The 18310-nt window shown below is 39.8% G+C and overlaps 1 protein-coding gene across 1 annotated transcript; it reads right to left on the minus strand.

The window, feature by feature from the left end:
- Positions 1-190: 190 nt before the first annotated feature.
- LOC110532650 (carboxy-terminal domain RNA polymerase II polypeptide A small phosphatase 2) lies at positions 191-15960 on the minus strand. Its single transcript, XM_021616727.2, has 7 exons — positions 15223-15960; positions 5771-5925; positions 3896-4000; positions 3574-3630; positions 2835-2927; positions 2282-2467; positions 191-2048 (listed from the first exon to the last, which is right to left on the minus strand). Exons 1-7 carry the CDS (start codon positions 15281-15283, stop codon positions 1923-1925), a joined length of 783 nt encoding a protein of 260 aa, XP_021472402.1. The 5' UTR covers positions 15284-15960; the 3' UTR covers positions 191-1922.
- Positions 15961-18310: the final 2350 nt, after the last annotated feature.

An 18310-nucleotide genomic window follows, 5' to 3' on the forward strand; every position in this document is an offset into this window, starting at 1 on the left:
TATTATCGGTGCCATCCGGAATCATTGGGACGTCCATACCCGCATCGAAGTTGACGTTTAAAATGGTTAAAGTTAGGGTTTAGGGTATGGACGCCCTAAGGATGCCAGATAGCCCAAATTATGACAATATCGTAATTTCCTAATACATAAACAATTGACTATTCCACAAAAACACACACCGACAAGGAAATTTAATCAAACTTTTATTTGGCAACGTTTGACCAGTTTGGCTCCAGAATACATGTATTTCTTTAAAAAATAGTCCAATATTATTGAAAGTAGCAACATTGTATCTCAAACTCGGTCCTGGGGATCCCAAAGGGTGCACGTTTTGGTTTTTACCCTAGCACTAAACACAATGATCTGGCCTAATATGTGTTACTGATTTAAAATGTAAATTTTGTACACTTTATTTTGTTTGATTATTACAATATCAATGAGGACAACTTAATCTACACAATATCAACAACCAGATAGCTTTGGTTATTCATTAGGATTGGACATTTCTTTAGTGGTCAACATGTAGCTAGACAATAAAAACAGATATTTAACATTCTAAAAACATACTTGATTGTACTTACATAAAATAATCCAGATTTTGCTAGTTATTCGTCATTGATTTACACCCTGAACTTGGTTATTGCTTTTTGGATAAGCCAATGTCGTTGGTATCATCTATGATGATGTGAGGAGGCATTGGAAGGTTAAGAGATGTTTGAAAGGCACTCTTGGGAGGAAAATAATCTGTGGTGTTTGATTAACTTGTTTACACGATCCAAAAACTCTAGGCACAAATTATAATTTGGCAGATGTTTTGAATATTGTTGTTTCTATACCCTCACTTGTAGTGGGCAAATAATACACAAACGAATACACAAAATGTATGAGAAAAAAAGGCATATCATTTCAGAATTAAGAGTACCACAACTACATATCCTTTTTTTAATACAGTATTTGACCACATCCAGCATGGCATTAGGGTGCATATATCTGCACAGGCAGTGCATGATGTCTCTGACTGAATTTGAAAGGTACAGTTGTCACTTTTTAGCACAGTCTTACTTATAAAACAACAAGTGCAATTTTGTCATTTAGTATTCCAAGAAAAACAGAAAAACGTGTTAGACTGGACCAAATATTCTAAGAGCGACAATATAATATACTTTTGCTGAGTAGCCATGCATCCAGTATGTCTGCATTCAAGTGACCATAAAGGAATTCATCTAAAAAAATGTGGTCCCAAATGATCAACTCAAGAAGCTTTTTAAAGCTTTATAACATCACTGTATGCATGCTATTAATGGTATTCAGAAAAATACATTGATATAATGTATATAAAGTCTCAAACTTTATGAAGACTTTATTTATTCTAATATATTCAGTACTTAAATGGAGTGGCATTTTGCTTTGTTGGCCATTTTACAGTTAATAATACAAATATTTACATACGTATCAGTTAAACATCTAGTATGTGAGCATATACTAACTGGTCATATATCATGGAACATGTAAGGTTACATACATTCTGTTGGCATTCTGGATTTGACTGTGAACCGTATAACAAGTAGCACTGATGTTTATCATGATTACAGAAGAGGATTGCATAGCGAGATTGGAAGATTATTATTTATTTATTTTACAAAATGCTAATAAAAATAGTTTGAGCTGCTTGCTTTTTGTGTTTGTTTACAAAAAAGGCACAAATATACAAGTGTCCTGAGTCAGATCAGGCCATGCAGGCTTCTGGTTTGAAAAAAATAACCACTTTATTCATATTCATTTGGAATGACTGTAGTACTCTACAGTATTTTGGTAGTTCTCGCTCAGAACTATCAGACAGTGGTTGACGTACAGAGAGATACTCAAGAGTCAGAGAAAAGGCGTTAGAATGTCATGAAGTGCTCATCAGCAGGGTCCCTCCATCATGGTGCTCGTAGCTCCCCCAGTCTGGTGTAGACATCCTCTGCCTGACTCAGGTCCTCAAACACAGGCAGCAGGTGGAGCAGCTCAGCATCCTCCACATCATCAAACCAGGACACCACAGGAACCTGAGGGAGCATCAGAGAAACTATTCACTCACTTACTAATTATTTCTTTGCAGTATTGACAACTGTATATTCTTGTCGTATATAACTACTAAATCCAAAAGTTAAGTGGAATATAAGGTTAGAATAGAATCAGAATGCAGTAGAATCAGAACTAGTATCCTATGAATAATCACTTTGAATCCTGAAAGAGATCACATTTGAGTTGACAGAAGTTGAATGAAACTCAAACTCACAGCATTCTCTGGGTGGAAGATGTAGGAGGCAGGAGAGTTGTCTAGGATGAGGGTCTTATGGAGCTCTCGGCCCAGCAGGCTGAGATCTTTGACGTAGCATCCCTGGTGGAACACACAGGACTCCCGGAACAACCGTGCCCGGAATACCCCGCACTGATCCAACAGGTCAGTCACTGGATCTGCATACTGGGGGCAGGCAAAGAAGAGGGGGGAAAGGAGGAAGACCAGGATCAGGGAAGGGAGGAAATGGCAAGAGGAAGAAGGAAAGGGAGTTTGGTCAGGACTAACAAGGTGTGTCATCAAGGCACCCAAGCTACTATAAAGTAACTATGGGTTAGATTATGGAATGTATGCTAGCTCATAATATGCAAATGTACAAAGCAGTCTTTGGTACTACAAAGGTCACCTAGTGCATGGGGAAAAGGCTACAGAGGATTGTGAAAGAGAAAAAAGTAGTAAGACTTTCTAAACTAAAATACAAGAGGTTTTTTCATGAAGAACAACAAATAAATAGGCCAAATGTCAAGACAAGTTAAGGTTTCGTTCAGCTTACCTTGGCAAGACTGGCAGTGAACAGAATACACTCAAACAGCTCTCCCATTCGTTGTAGAAACTCATCCACATAAGGCCTCTTCAGCACGTATACCTGAAAACAAACACCTGGCATGAAGCTTTGGTAGCTCTTTTACCTGTGTAGTAACAGACATTTCTGCTTGTTACGAAGTATTTTAGCAATTGCTTTATAAATGAACAGTAATAAAGTATCTGGAAGAAAATATTTGGAAGGTAACATTAACTCTTCTTCCTCTGCTGTGTCCATTTTGTTCCCATCTCAGTTGCTGGTGGCTGGTTCCTGAAACAAGTAATCAAGAATAGGCCGTGCAGATGTTAACCAGCCTATCCTGGATTACTTGAACCAGGCAGAGGCCCATGGAGAAGAATTCCAAACACCACAACAGTTCTCATGTTGACCTGAAGTGCAAGTTTTGCATGTAGATTTGCATGTACAGCAGACTCCAGTACATTTCAATATATAGAGTTTAAATATTATCTCTGGTGCATTGCATTGGTGAGCAAAATTAAGTGAACTGACTAAGCTGAATTGAACTGTTTACTTCCTTTCCCATTCAACTTTTGTCCAGTAGAGGGCTCATACAGCGTGCATAACAAACATCTGTCCTAAACACATCCCATTTTAACCTCTGCAAACACTGACCATAACACACACACACAATACCAACCCACCCACCTCTACAAGCACACAGATAACATATTCAGATGAGAGATTTTACCTGGTGTGTGGTCCCCTCAATCTCCACAGGCACTATGAAATCTGCATTACTGATAGGCTGAGGAGAGAAGGAACACCATGGAAGATTGTTGTTATGATGCTCCTGGGCTTTACAGTTATACTGTATGTAATTACATAGGATCAAATCCCTAAATTAAACGCTAAACTATAAATCATTCCGTAAATCAAACAATTCACTTAAAAAAAAAATGTAATTCAAAATGATTAATTTCATGAAATGTCCTATTTTACATTTGCATTGCATACAAACACCCCTTACAAAACCACATGTAACAGTGAGTGGGTGGAAAAGCGGTAGCTACCTTGAATGAGCTATGCACCAGTGTCTCATCCAGGTCTATGACCACACATATCTTCCCCTGGTCCTGGGGTGTCATCTCAGGCAGCAGGCTGGGCCCTGATGACAGCTGTGGCAGAGGAGAAAACAGGGGACATACAGGGTCACTATAGCTGACACAATCTCCAGCCAGTACTACAGAGTACAGTACAGGACTGTGCAGAGAACACCACATCTTACCCTTTTTACTAGGCTTTTCTTATGCTTAGTAAACACAGTGCCTCACTCTACAAGCACAGGGAATAACTGCAGTTGAAATTAAATCAAATGTTATGTCACATGCGCGGAATGCAGCAGGTGTAGACTTTAATGTGAAATGCTTACTTACGAGCCCTTTACCAACAATGCAGAGTTAAAAAGTAAGAAAAATGTGCTAAATTAAAAAAGGAAATACGAACACAATAAATTAACAACCGGTACCATGTTAATCTGCAGGGTTACGAGGTAGTTGAAGTAAAATGTACATGTAGGTAGGGGTAAAAGAGCTCTAACAGTGTAATAATACTGTAATAATAGAATATCAGATTAAATTCAAAGACCCAAAAAATACCCATGCTTCACAACAGCTACAGCGCTGCCTGGAGGACACTAGGCAATGTGAACAAAAAGAAGCGGCAATTGTACTGTTTGTCCCTCTTGAGATGCCGAAGCCATTTCTTCAATACAGTCCGAATTAAGATAACTCCAGATATATGTCATTCATTTTTACGTTTTTTGCCGAGGTGGTCTTAGTCACGCAATTTTACATCTAAGATGTTTGGTGCAGTATATCTCAAGAGGAAATATTTGCATGAAAACCGAGTCGTTTCTCGTTGAATGACAACAAAACAATTAATTGAAGAATTCCTACTGTTGACCAATTACTGACGAAGGGGTGTATACTTTGGCTACTGAGCTTCGGCTTGCGTCAGAAAAACTTTTTGTGTGCACGAACGGCCGATAAACCCTTGCCGAAGACCAAAACATCACAAAATGTTGTTTTAATATATACAGGAACTGTTTGGGATGGGAAGCATGAGGACGCCTTTACATGGCGCTAGCGCCCCTACACTGACAGCCTCACTAGTGGCTTGTGGGCAACACACAACTTGTCATTCTTCTGTACACTTCGGTTATGACGTACCAGGTACAAAATACTGTACATATCTAATATCGCCAACATGAACTGACATGCACATCACACTCTTTGTAGGCCCACTGCACCACTGTTTCGCCTTAGTGGATTGCAAGGCACTCAGCTGTCTTATCATCATAGGATATCAATATGAACAGACCTAAACTACTCTGTATCCGCCAACAGTCATGGTTATAGTGTTCAACAAGTTCACAACAGGTGCAGCAGCCATTTTATATTGCATCATGCTGTTATAACATCAACGGGCAATAATCCCACAAATTCTCACAGGGTATTGCTCAAGATAGGAAAGCAATCACTTGTGTAGTTATTGTCTGTTTATATATTATTTTCCTGTAATAAGCATGGCAGAGTTGTTAAACACTTGATGAGGAAGTTGACAGTTGTAAAATAAAAAGAAAGCTGAGCTAAGCCTGACCGTTGTTTGGGTTTAAAAATACTTAGCTAAACTGTATACACAAGATTCATGTCCTATAAAAAAAAGTATAAGACTAGCCAAATTACAATGTGTGAAACTTTGTGGTTAAAACTATTAATTTGTAATCTGCTTAAGCGGTCCAAACAAAATGCAAAATGCAAAAAGGACACTTTAGGCTACATAGTAGTCCCACACTTGGTTGAAATACAGTAAACTACAGCCCATACACGCTATATGGATAATTACAACAATGCAGCTGAGATGTTGAGAATAATATATTATGTTACCTTGACAACGTCCCCATTGTCCTGTGGCCCCAGCAAGGCATCTTGTGAAGGAGATGGTGGATTCCGGGCATCCTGTGCTCCTCTGAGGCAACAGAAGAGTGCTTTGAAGATGTTACAGCTCCTAGGCTTCTTCAGAGAAGATCTGCTCACCTCGCCTGTCACAAGACCAAAAAGAAGAATGCTGTAGTCCTATGACACAACCAAGCTTTTGATCAAAACTCTGAGTGATATATGGATTTGTTCCAAATGAAAATGCTATTCACCAACACATTATGGTGATTCCACCTGCAATGAAGGTTCTTATAATCCAGGTACAGATGTAGGATTTTTATTTGATCCCCCTGTAGCAGGAGAACTTTTAAAACTTGGAGAATATTTTAAGTTTAAAAAGGCTTTTGAAGTTTGTAATTTCCACTTTGACATTTCAGACTTGATTTTCCCTTACGAAAAAATGTATCAACCCTTCCATGAATTTCATCCACATTTCTTTTTGTTGCAGGATTATCTTCCTGCTGTAGCAAACTGGCTCAAGTTAAGACCCTACATCTGTAGATGTTAGGGAAATGTATGATGTGAATTTCTCAAGATTTTGCCATAAAGTAGTTAGGAGGATTTCCCCCATTTTGAGAGACATAGTTACTGCACACATGTAGAATGAACTCTGTGCTTCCTTCATGAAAGGCTTCCCTCTACACTACAGAGATGCCAGCCAGCCTGAACACGCACGCACGGACACAAGCACAGTTGGACAAACACACACAAATAAAAATCTGCCTTTAATGAGGTTGCTGCTGCTGCTGGAAGCTGGAAGAGGTTGGTACATGTTATATAATCATTGAGATTGCGGGAAAACCCACACTCTTCACCAGGCAGTGACTGAGTCTCAAATGGCACCCTAATCCCCACAGGGCACATGTCAAAAGTAGTGCACTATATAGGGAGTAGTGTGTCATTTAGGATACGGTCGGTAACTTCTGCTAAAAAAAAAAGACAGACAGAAAACATTCCAACCGTTTCACTGACTCTCCTGGAACAAGATCTCTGGTTGGAGTGGAGCGAGCTGAAGCCAGTCACACCTCAATGCTCCAAGCCCCTTTGATCAGTCAATGTAAAAATGTGTCATAGTTCACAAAGGTTACACCAGAGGAGGCAAATAGCATTGGACATGCATAGCACCGCTGGTAATAGTATATAAAAATCTAATGCATGGATGGCTCTGATATACAAAACACAGATGGCTGTACTGACTAAAGCTATCAAAGGGATTCATAAAAAACTGATTTAAAAAGAAAAAGTGTGATTCACACATCTGAATACTGACTCTCCTGTGAGGATCCAAAGATCCGGTTACATGGATCAGCTCTACAGAGCAGAGGGGGGGGGGGGGGGGGGGGGGGGGTTGATGTGTGGGTTTTATGACACCTCACGTCGATCGTAAATTCTAATGCAGCAGACCAACTGCTTTCTGGTCTCTAGTTTGGGAGAATGGAATGTCGTTGTGTTACAGAAGAGTGGCCACCCAAAACTTCAACATCAAACAATGAACAATTGGACAATATATTTCAACATCCGAACGATGGGAATGATGAGATGGAATATGGAAAATTAATGTCTATTTTGAGATGTCATTAAAATGGATAGAAAAACGTTATAACGGAAACATTGTATCTTGAAGAGCTTGTACACTGTGTATATAAAAAAAATGATGATTAAATATGAGAATACTTTCGTGAAGAAAGCAATGTGATTTTAGCATTCTAAATGATAATTGTTTTTCCATGCAAAATTATGCCGTCAGTAGCCACGCCCAAGTGAGCTCAGAGTTCGTGTAAGTGTGATGGAACCGCCTTTCCGACCAGAGTGCTTAAAAGGACTCGCTAACGAAATTTACATCAGACCAGAGTGACAGACAGCGTGAGCTGAACGTTTCGAAATGGTTGGAACCTATGAAAACTAGACTAGAGAACGTGAGGCTGCGGTCCACACGTTGAAATGGTTAGAAACTTTGGAAACCAGACCAAAACGTGCCGGGTCGCTGCTGGCGTGTAAAGTGGTCGAGAGCTGAACCATTAATAATCAACTAGGGATCAAGCAGACGGACAGTGTAAACCGGGCATCGCGAATGGTTAAAACTACAAGACCAAACAGTGTGTAGCGGTGGCTACACATTACGAAAGGGTTAGAAGACCTGAAACCCTCAACACGAGTGAAGAAGGTAAAGACTAGACCAGAATACTCACAGTCTGCAGCTGTGCATGTAAAAGTGGTTCTAGGACATTTAACTCTCAACACGTGGGGGAAGAATAGGTCCCTCTGACCACCGTAGGTATGTCTGAAGTATCTACACTAACAAACACTCCCAGATCAAATAACCATAAGGAGATTGTGACCTCTGGTGGACAACCAGAGACTTGCATCGAACCACACCCCATAGACAGACTTAGTGGTTTCAACAGAGAGACGACAAAGACGTCTACGCATAAATATATACATTGCCTTTCTTATTTGAATGAGCGGTCGATCATGTGCAAAGTATTAATATTTCCGTGAGTACAGCTTCCAAATGCATGTACGATATGTTCACTCTCTTTATCTTTCCCCACCCCCTTTCCATTGTGTAACAAGCAGTCATACCATGTCTGTCCACTAGGGACTTTTATCTCATGTAAGTGTGTATGGTATTCTGTGTTATTATTTAGTTAGTTAATAAATAAAATGATTTAATCAATTTGTGTAGTACTGAATATTCAAAGGGATAGGGTTTTTGCAGATCCAGGGATATTGCGACATTCAGAATGAGACTGATGAGGTAATAATTAATAATTGACTGTTATTGATGTAAGAGATATCTGTATATCTTTAGAGTTTAAGTCGGGAGATAGTAACTCGTTAAATAACTTTTCCCGTGGTGCCCCAAATTCCTACTGAGTTAATTGTTACATGACTAATTTAATAGAATATCAATTAAAACAGTTTGATAAAATATTCATCGGATTAATGATAGTCACATCACGACAACACTCATCATGCTTGTCATATTTTGTGAAGTAGTGTTAGTTATGAGACTCTCTCCTGATTCATAACCTCAAGCCTTGATACTAACTTTTAATTTCCCACCTATCATTCTCTTCCTTTCATCTTTGGGGGGGCGTCTGCAGCAATTGGAATGATGATACATTACAAAAGTATGTGGACACCTGCTCGTCGAACATCTCATTACAAAATCATGGGCATCAAATATGGAGTGGGTCTCCCCTTTGCTGCTATAATAGCCTCCACTCTTCTGAGAAGGCTTTCCACTAGATGTTGGAACATCGCTGAGGGGACTTGCTTTCATTCAGCCACAAGAGCATTAGTGAGGTCAGGCACTGATGTTGGGCGATTAGATCTGGCTCGCAGTCTGCATTCCAATTCAACCCAAAGTTGTTCGATGGGGTTGAGGTCAGGGCCTGGTCTGTGCAGGCCAGTCAAGATCTTCCCCAAACCGATGCAAAAGTTGGAAGCACAGAATCGTCTAGAATGTCATTGAACGCTGTAGGTTTAAGATTTCCCTTCACTGGAATTAAGGGGTCTAGCACGAACCATTAAAAATCTGACCCAGACCATTATTCCTCCACCATCAAACATTACAGTTGGCACTATGCATTTGGGCAGGTAGCTTTGTCCTGGCATCCATCAAACCCAGATTTGTCCGTTGGACTGCCAGATGGTGAAGCATGATTCATCCCTCCAGAGAATGTGTTTCCACTGCGCCAGAGTCCAATGGCGGCAAGCTTTACACCATCCCAACTGACGCTAGGCATTGCGCATGGTGATCTTGGGCTTGTGTGCTGCTGCTCTGTCATGGAAACCCATTTCAAGAAGCTCACGACGAACAGTTATTGTGCTGACGTTGCTTCCAGAGGCAGTTTAGAACTCGGTAGCGAGTGTTGCAAACGAGGACAGTTGATTTTTACGCACTACACGCCTAAGCACTCGTAATCCCGTTCTGTGAGCTTGTGTGGCCTACCACTTCAAGGCTGAGCCATTGTTGCTCCTAGACATTTCCACTTCACAATAACAGCACTTACAGCTGACTGGGGCAGCTCTAGCAGGGCAGAAATTTGATGAACTGACTTGTTGGAATGACGGTGCCATGTTGAAAGTCACTGAGCTCTTCAGGACAGGCCATTCTACTGCCAATGTTTGTCTATGGAGATTGCATGGCGGTGTGCTTGATTTTATACACCTGTCAACAACGGGTGTGGCTGAAATAGCCAACTACTTTTGTTCATATAGTGTACATAACTAAGGAATTGGGGAAGAGTGTATGGGAACTCAAGATAAATATTTTTCACTTGTAAAAATGTAAACATATGTTTAAAGGCTAATTCCTCTAGGAATTCTATAGGATTTTACATGTTGAGTTCATAGAGTGATACTTTCCAATTCCACTCCTGTAAAAAAACATTGTCTATCTATATAAAAACATACAGGACACTGGGCCCTCGCCTGGGTGACATCATTCAACACATTTAGAATATAATAAATAGAATAGACAGCCCCTCCCTGGGTCACAGATATGCCATGGGTAACAGGTTAAAAATGATGTAACTTAAAGCACTTGTGGTAACACTATTTGAAGGGTAAGGACTTCAAAGGCACTTTCGGACAGGCCACGGTAAACGGCAATTGAACCGGGAGAAAATCTGCCTACTGTGTGTAGAGACTAGAGGTCGGCCGATTAATTAGGGCCGATTTCAAGTTTTCATAACAATCGGAAATCGGTATTTTTGGACACCGATTTGGCCGATTCAATCTTGCAACCTTACAGTTAACTAGTCCAGCGCTCTAACCACCTGCCTCTCATTGCACTCCACGAGGAGCCTGCCTGTTACGCGAATGCAGTAAGCAAAGGTAAGTTGCTAGCTAGCATTAAACTTATCTTATAAAAAACAATCAATCAATCATAATCACTAGTTAACTACACATGGTTGATGATATTACTAGTTTATCTAGTGTGTCCTGCGTTGCATATAATCGATGCGGTGCGTATCGTTGCTCCAATGTGTACCTAACCATAAACATTAATGCCTTTCTTAAAATCAATACACAGAAGTATACATTTTTAAACCTGCATATTTAGCTAAAGGAAATCCAGGTTAGCAGGCAATATTAACCAGGTGAAATTGTGTCACTTCTCTTGCGTTCATTGCACGCAGAGTCAGTGTATATGCAACAGTTTGGGCCGCCTAATTTGCCAGAATTTTACATAATTATGACATAACATTGAAGGTTGTGCAATGTAACAGGAATATTTAGACTGGATGCCACCCGTTAAATAAAATACGGAACGGTTCCGTATTTCACTGAAAGAATAAACGCCTTGTTTTCGAGATAATATTTTCCAGATTCGACAATTTTAATGACTTAAGGCTGGTATTTCTGTGTGTTATCATGTTATAACTAAGTCTATGATTTGATAGAGCAGTCTGACTGAGCGATGGTAGGCAGCAGCAGGCTCGTAAGCATTCATTCAAACAGCACTTAAGTGTGTTTGCCAACAGCAGTTTATAACTTCATGGCTATCAACTCCCGAGATTAGGCTGGTGTAACGGATGTGAAATGGCTAGCTAGTTAGCGGGGTGCGCGCTAATAGTGTTTCAAACATCACTCGCTCTGAGACTTGGAGTGGTTGTTTCCCTTGCTCTGCAAGGGCCGCGGCTTTTGTGGAGCGATGGGTAACGCTGCCTCGAGGGTGGCTGTTGTCGATGTGTTCCTGGTTCGAGCCCAGGGAGGAGCGAGGAGAGGGACGGAAGCTATACTGTTACACTGGCAATACTAAAGTGCCTATAAGAACATCCAATAGTCAAAGGTTAATGAAATACAAATGATATAGAGAGAAATAGTCCTATAATAACTACAACCTAAAACTACTTACCTGGGAATATTGAAGACTCATGTTAAAAGGAACCACCAGCTTTCATATGTTCTCATGTTCTGAGCAAGGAACTTAAACGTTAGCTTTCTTACATGGCATATATTGCACTTTTACTTTCTTCTCCAACACTTTATTTTTGCATTGTTTAAACATGTTTCATTATTTATTTGAGGATAAATTGATTTTATTGATATATTATATTAAGTTAAAATAGGTGTTCATTCAGTATTGTTGTAATTGTCATTATTACAAATAAATAAAATAAAAATTGTCCGATTAATCGGTATCGGCTTTTTTTGGTCCTCCAATAGTCGGTATCGGTATTGAAAAATCATAATCGGTCGACCTCTAGTAGAGACCAGCAGTCCTGGTTGTTGTCAGCTCAAATGTTGTCATTAAAACAATGGTTGACAAGATGAACTCTGCTCATTGGTCAACCATGTGCATCGGCCGCTCAAGACTTCAGCTAATTTCATCTTTTGGTGCCTCAAGAGCAGGGCCAGCGGCGCCGCTCATGGGAGCGAGCACCAGGAACCACACTGCTTGCGTTTTGCCGCCCGCCACGCCCTACTCCCATTGAAGTCTATGACACCTTTGGAGCTTACCGCTGCCCGTCTGTAAGCATCTTAACACATTCATAAAGAAGCTCTTTAGCATTTCAGTAATGTCATTGTCAACAACCACAAGTTGAAATCGGCAGTATTCATGTTAGAGATGGGCATAAGTACTTGAACGGACGTCAAAGCTTGATCTATAACCAGAGATATATTTTCTTCAAATAACATAAAACTATTTTGTGGACTGTGCTTTGTGGCTGCCCAAACAGGCAAGTGAAAGTGTCCCGAAAAATGTTGACATTTTGTCTTGAAGCCAATGTTAATTTGCTTTGACTCTAGTGTTCCAATTGCACATCTGCATTTGCGGAGCACAACAAAAAAATAAACCGACCCAAGCATCGCACAGTTCTTCTCCCTAAATTCCCTTTCCCCTCCTTGTGTCATTCACTCGATTGCCTTCCGAACACACATGCGTGCTAAGTGTGCACACAAGCTCCTATAGAAATAACTGTCTATAAAAATGTATCTAACTGATGGGATACACAAGCTATATACTCCTTGCCAGATGATGACAGTTGTATCACAAATTCAAAATGGACTGGTTGATTGATGTAGGAAAATATGCATTCCAACAATGAGCTGCAGATTAGGAATAATTGTGTCCCATCTAGTTTCCGCTTAGGCTACTTTGCAAACTGCTAGTGCCATTTAGAATTGGTTAGCCTAGGCTATAACCCCCCTAATATAGACAGGTTCCACACTGAAAATATGCAAAAACATTAGTTTGATAAAGACATATATTTTCACCAGAATTATTAAGCATTCATTACCATGCAGTGTTCAATGAATTTTAGAAAATTATATTCTAACTGGCCAAATTGATCCCCGTTTCAAATGATCACTCTTTGAGAATAACTTTCCCAGACTCGAGATGCGCATCACTTGCACTGGCAACTTTTTCATTTGGAAAAATATTCTGATATATTTTATTCTGTTATATGACATCATGTTTTTTTTACAATAAAATGTGTCTTTTTAAAAAGATTGTTTTCCACAATATAATATAACCAGTTGATAGTATGGTTTCAATAATTTAATCTTAAATGGCACTTGCTTTTTTATTGACTGAATATGGCAATTTAGCAATTAGGATTTGTTATCTGTAACGGTTATGATAAATGAAGCATTGTTGCACACTGTTGGCATAAACTTATAGATAAATGTGCACATATGTTTTTCCAGTGCAGGCCTTGTGTTCTAAAAATATACTATTTTCCATTGGAGATCTCGGGAAAAAAATAATAATGTGAGTACTTGAACGGTCAAAAAAAGTCAAATGCCCATCCCTAATTCATGTGGTTGTTGGCATATGCATCTATGAAATGCTCATGTATTGTTTATGAAAGCATTATGAATGTGTTATGAAGTATCCCTTATGTAGGTACCCTTCAAATAAAGTGTTACCAAAATCGTTTAGGGCTGACATGTATAGGCATATTACCCAGCAGCTTACAGCTTACTTAACTGTAAACATGATTGTTGTTGTGGATTTCCTTTATAAACACAAACATAACATAACATGCTAGTGCCAAAAAGTCATTTTAAAGGGTAGGATAGCCTATTCCTGAATATATCGAAACAAAATTCCAAAAAATGAGAAAAAAAACAACCTATAATAATCAAATAATCTAATATATTAGATTTGTATCTGTTGAGCAAACATAGGATAACCCTGCTGCTCCTATCACACACAATCAGGTATTGTAAATCAACCATAACCATACAGCAGTACCCTACCCTCCAATTCAAACCGGAATGCCTGAAGCATGAAAACAAAGATTCTTTGAAACCGCGCTTTACAATGGGCGGCGGAGGGCGTGTGCTGAGGGGTGTGCTTGTGCATTCCACTGTCAATATCGACCGCGGCACCTGGCATTTCTACGGTTATGTTTTTCATCCGCAACCGTTGTTGGTTTAATTTCCAACAGCAAATTGTATATCATACACCTGCCAATCTTTGTATTGTATAGGCCTGTGATGTGGTATTTTTATAATAACATTAGGATAGCGTGCCACCCTGCGCGCATTGATCTGCCTTGATGTGTCTCCAGCCTGAGCCTGCGAACAAAAACAAGACATGGCTGTGCTGTGTGTATGGCTGCCTAGAGACAGATGTGACAAAGTAATACATGGAACAGCGACATACAACAGCTGGACAGATATATGAAAAACACAGGGTAGGCTAAATTTGGGGTTGGTTTGGTTGAACATTTTACACGCAAAATTATTTGTCTGTCAATTAATGAAATTATAATTATTGGCTAATAATAATTATTTGGTATTGGATGTTGTAGCCTTGTTTTGATCGATATAAATACTGTAGCATCAACAACTGAATCATTTGATTGGTCTTGAAAATCCAATCATGTAAAATGGGAAATAAATTTTGATTTGAATTGTTTACAGTAGGCAACAAACAGTGACTGAATATTATTGGCAACCTTGAATTCGTGATGACAAAAGATATGTAATGCGATTCGGTTTTTCAAATAGCCTTTACTCTTACATTGTCAAAAATGTGTTTGTACCAGAGGGGTTTTCCCCTTCCAATTATGCAGGTGTTCCATAATACCTTTGAAAACCAATCCATGTTCAGCATCAGTTGCATGTGGCGGCTTGAATCATCATGAAATATAATATTGATATTCAACGTAGTCTATTTATATGCCAGATTAATCCAATGTGTACATATTCGACCGTGAAGAAGAACAGTGAGCTCTAGAATGTCGCGCGCAATATCCGCGACGTTGGAACTGTCAAATGGACGCGCTGGGAACATGTTTGCATCAACGTTAGAGTGCTTTCATTTGATTACTTAACGAAGCTCCTCCAAATCAAACTAACCTTTACCCTTCTAGTTAAACCCATGATTAATCAGAACAAACAATAAAAACCGGAGCGTATCATATTCTTACCTGTTTTCGGTGACAATTGAATGTCTTCTTTTTGCACTTGAGTGATGATAGAACTTTCCATCTGACAAGCACAGAGCCCTCAAAATCCAATCCGTTCCCCAAACAGAGATAAGCAGCCTTCATTAGGTTATATTGACAAGTTACTAAATGATTGCCCTGATAACTGTCATCCGTGGCTTTGTTGGATATGGAAAACGCTACAATTCATCACCAACAATTCTTCTTTATTTCTTGCTTCTTCTGGGAGGGGCAGGGCGCTTGGATATGTTTTCGTCTTGGCGTTTTCCTCGGCTGCGCGTCTCGGTTTACTTTATCGCTAGTATATTTCGGAACCGAACGGCCCCTTCCTGTCTCTGCGAAGTCCTCACTTTTCGCTCCAACAACATGGAGAATACAGGCGAAAGAAGAAAAACAACCGAGGAAATGGGGCAAGGGGCGGTTTCAAGTTCCCCTTACTACAGATAAACAACACCGTCAAATTGATATTACCGAGAGGAGGAAAAGAAAACAGATTACATCGGCGGACATATTTCTCAAAAAGAGAATTGGTTATGAATATCATTCGATTTTAAATGTGAGATGTATTTTTTTTTCTGGGCTTTGTTTTTCTTCGAATGGGACACCAAGGGCGCCTTGAAACCGTTGCTCGTTTCGGATTGGATCTTTTCAAAGTGGGAGTTGCAAAGGCATTCCTCTCCATTCTGCACACTCCACACCAAAATATGTTCCAGAGCTGGTTTTGTTACGACTGAGTGTGCATTTATGATTGGAATAAATTGGATTAGTAAATTAAGCAATTTTTTTCTTCAATATATCATCATTATAATAATAAGGTTTTTATTGATATTGTCATTGATAATATTATACATCTTTAGTTAATTGAGACACAGGACTTCAGTAATTGCAGTAATGACTAAGAAAAAACAGAACTTAAGCATTCAAGTTTATCCACAGTATAAACAAATAAATATAAAATGTTTGCTAAATATAATGTTTATGTCCATCATAACTAATGGTAATCTGTTTAGTTGATTTGTTGTAATTTTCCAGCACTCCAACATGACAACACTTCATCATATACATATACTAAGTCTTTTTTGTAAAATGCAGTGCTGCACACATCACATACAGTGCATTCAAAAAGTATTCAGACCCCTTCACTTTTTCCACATTTTGTTACTTTACAGCCTTATTCTAAAATTGATTACATTTTTGTTTTCCTCACCAATCTACACACAATACCCCATTATGACAAAGCAAAAACTGAAATATCACATTTACATAAGTATTCAGACCCTTTACTCAGTGCTTTGTTGAAGCTCCTTTGGCAGCGATTACAGCCTCAAGTCTTGTTGGGTTTGACGCTACAAGCTTGGCACACATGTATTTGGGGAGTTTCTCCCATTCTTCTCTGCAGATCCTCTCATGCTCTGTCAGGTTGGATGTGGAGTGTCGCTGCACAGCTATTTTCAGGTCTCTCCAGAGATGTTCGATCAAGTTCAAGTCTGGGCTCTGGCTGAGCAACTCAGCGACATTCAGAGACTTGTCCCGAAGCCACTCCTGCGTTGTCTTGGCTGTGTGCTTAGGGTCGTTGTCCTGTTGGAAGGTGAACCTTCGCTGCATTCTGAGGTCCTGAGTGCTCTGGAGGAAGTTTTCATCAAGGATCTCTATGTACTTTGCTTTGTTCATCTTTCCCTCGATCTTGAGTAGTCTCTCAAGTCCCTTCCTCTGAAAAAAATCCCTGCAGCTTAATGCTTCGCCGTAGGGATGGTATTAGCCAGGCGATGAATAGTGCCTGGTATCCTCCAGATGTGACTCTTGGCATTCAGGCCATCTTGGTTTCATCGGACCAGAAAATCTTGTTTCTCATGGTCTGAGAGTCCTTTAGGTGGCAAACTCCAAGTGGGCTGTCATGTGCCTTTTACTGAGGAGTGGCTTCCGTCTGGCCACTCTACCTTAAAGGCCTGATTGGTGGAGTGCTGTAGAGGTGGTTGACCTCCTGGAAGGTTCTCCCATCTCCACAGAGGAACTCTGGAGCTCTGTCAGATTGACCATCGAGTTCTTTGTCACCAACCTGACCAAGGCCCTTCTCCCCCGATTGCTCAGTTTGGCTGGGCGGCCAGCTCTAGGAAGAGTCTTGGTGGTACCAAACTTCTTCAATTTAAGAATGATGGAAGCCACTGTGTACTTGGGAACCTTCAATGCTGCATACATTTGTTGGTAACCTTCCCCAGATCTGTGCATCGACACAATCTTGTTTCAAAGCTCTATGGACAATTCCTTTGACTTCATGGCTTGGTTTTTGCTCTGACATGCACTGTCAACTGTGGGACCTTATATAGACAGGTGTGTGCCTTTCCAAATCATGTCCAATCAATTGAATTTACCACAGGTGGACACCAATCAAGTTGTAGAAACATCTCAAGGATGATCAATGGAAACAGGATGCACCTGAGCTCAATTTTGAGTCTCATAGCAAAGTGTCTGAATATTTATGTAAATAAAGTATTTATGTTTTTTTATACATTTGCGAAATAAAGTAAAAAAACTTTTTTCACTGTCATTATGGGGTATTGTGTGTAGATTGATGAGGGAAAAAATAATTACATCAATTTTAGAATAAGGCTGTAACGTAACAAAATGTGGAAAAAGTGAAGGGTCTGAATACTTTCCGAATGCACTGTATCTCCTGAGGTGCATTTTTATTTTTGATTGTTGTCTAAAAATACATTCCACCAGCTCCTCAGAACACACTGAAATGGATGAACAAATGTGTTTCTTATCATTTTTAAATGCTTTTTACGCGGAAATAATGTGTAACAATAACACCTTCAACAGCTACAGAGGGTGAATTTCAGAACACACCTGTAGTGCAGTAAGGGCTGAGTGCTCTGACTGACTCTGTGTGATGTGAGGCAGGTGTATACTGTGACTGGAAATAAATGGAAATAAGATAACACATTGATGAAATGCTTATGGACATGCACACAGAGAGAGGGACATACATCAGGGAATTCTGCATCTCTTTAGGGTGCAGCATGTTTTGGAAGCCAACCTGTGTATTCTAACAGGAGCACTGAGCAGAGGA

This window comes from Oncorhynchus mykiss, chromosome 9 (genome assembly GCF_013265735.2).
Source record: "Oncorhynchus mykiss isolate Arlee chromosome 9, USDA_OmykA_1.1, whole genome shotgun sequence".
Taxonomy (NCBI): Eukaryota; Metazoa; Chordata; class Actinopteri; order Salmoniformes; family Salmonidae; genus Oncorhynchus; species Oncorhynchus mykiss.

Excerpts from the sequence above, each read along its gene's own strand:
- LOC110532650 (XM_021616727.2), bottom strand. The coding sequence starts at position 15,283 with ATGGAAAGTTCTATCATCACTCAAGTGCAAAAAGAAGACATTCAATTG. Across the intron at positions 4,001-5,770 it reads ACAATGGGGACGTTGTCAAG|CTGTCATCAGGGCCCAGCCT; the intron begins GTAACATAATAT and ends CCTCTGCCACAG. Across the intron at positions 2,468-2,834 it reads TCACTGCCAGTCTTGCCAAG|TATGCAGATCCAGTGACTGA; the intron begins GTAAGCTGAACG and ends GCCTGCCCCCAG.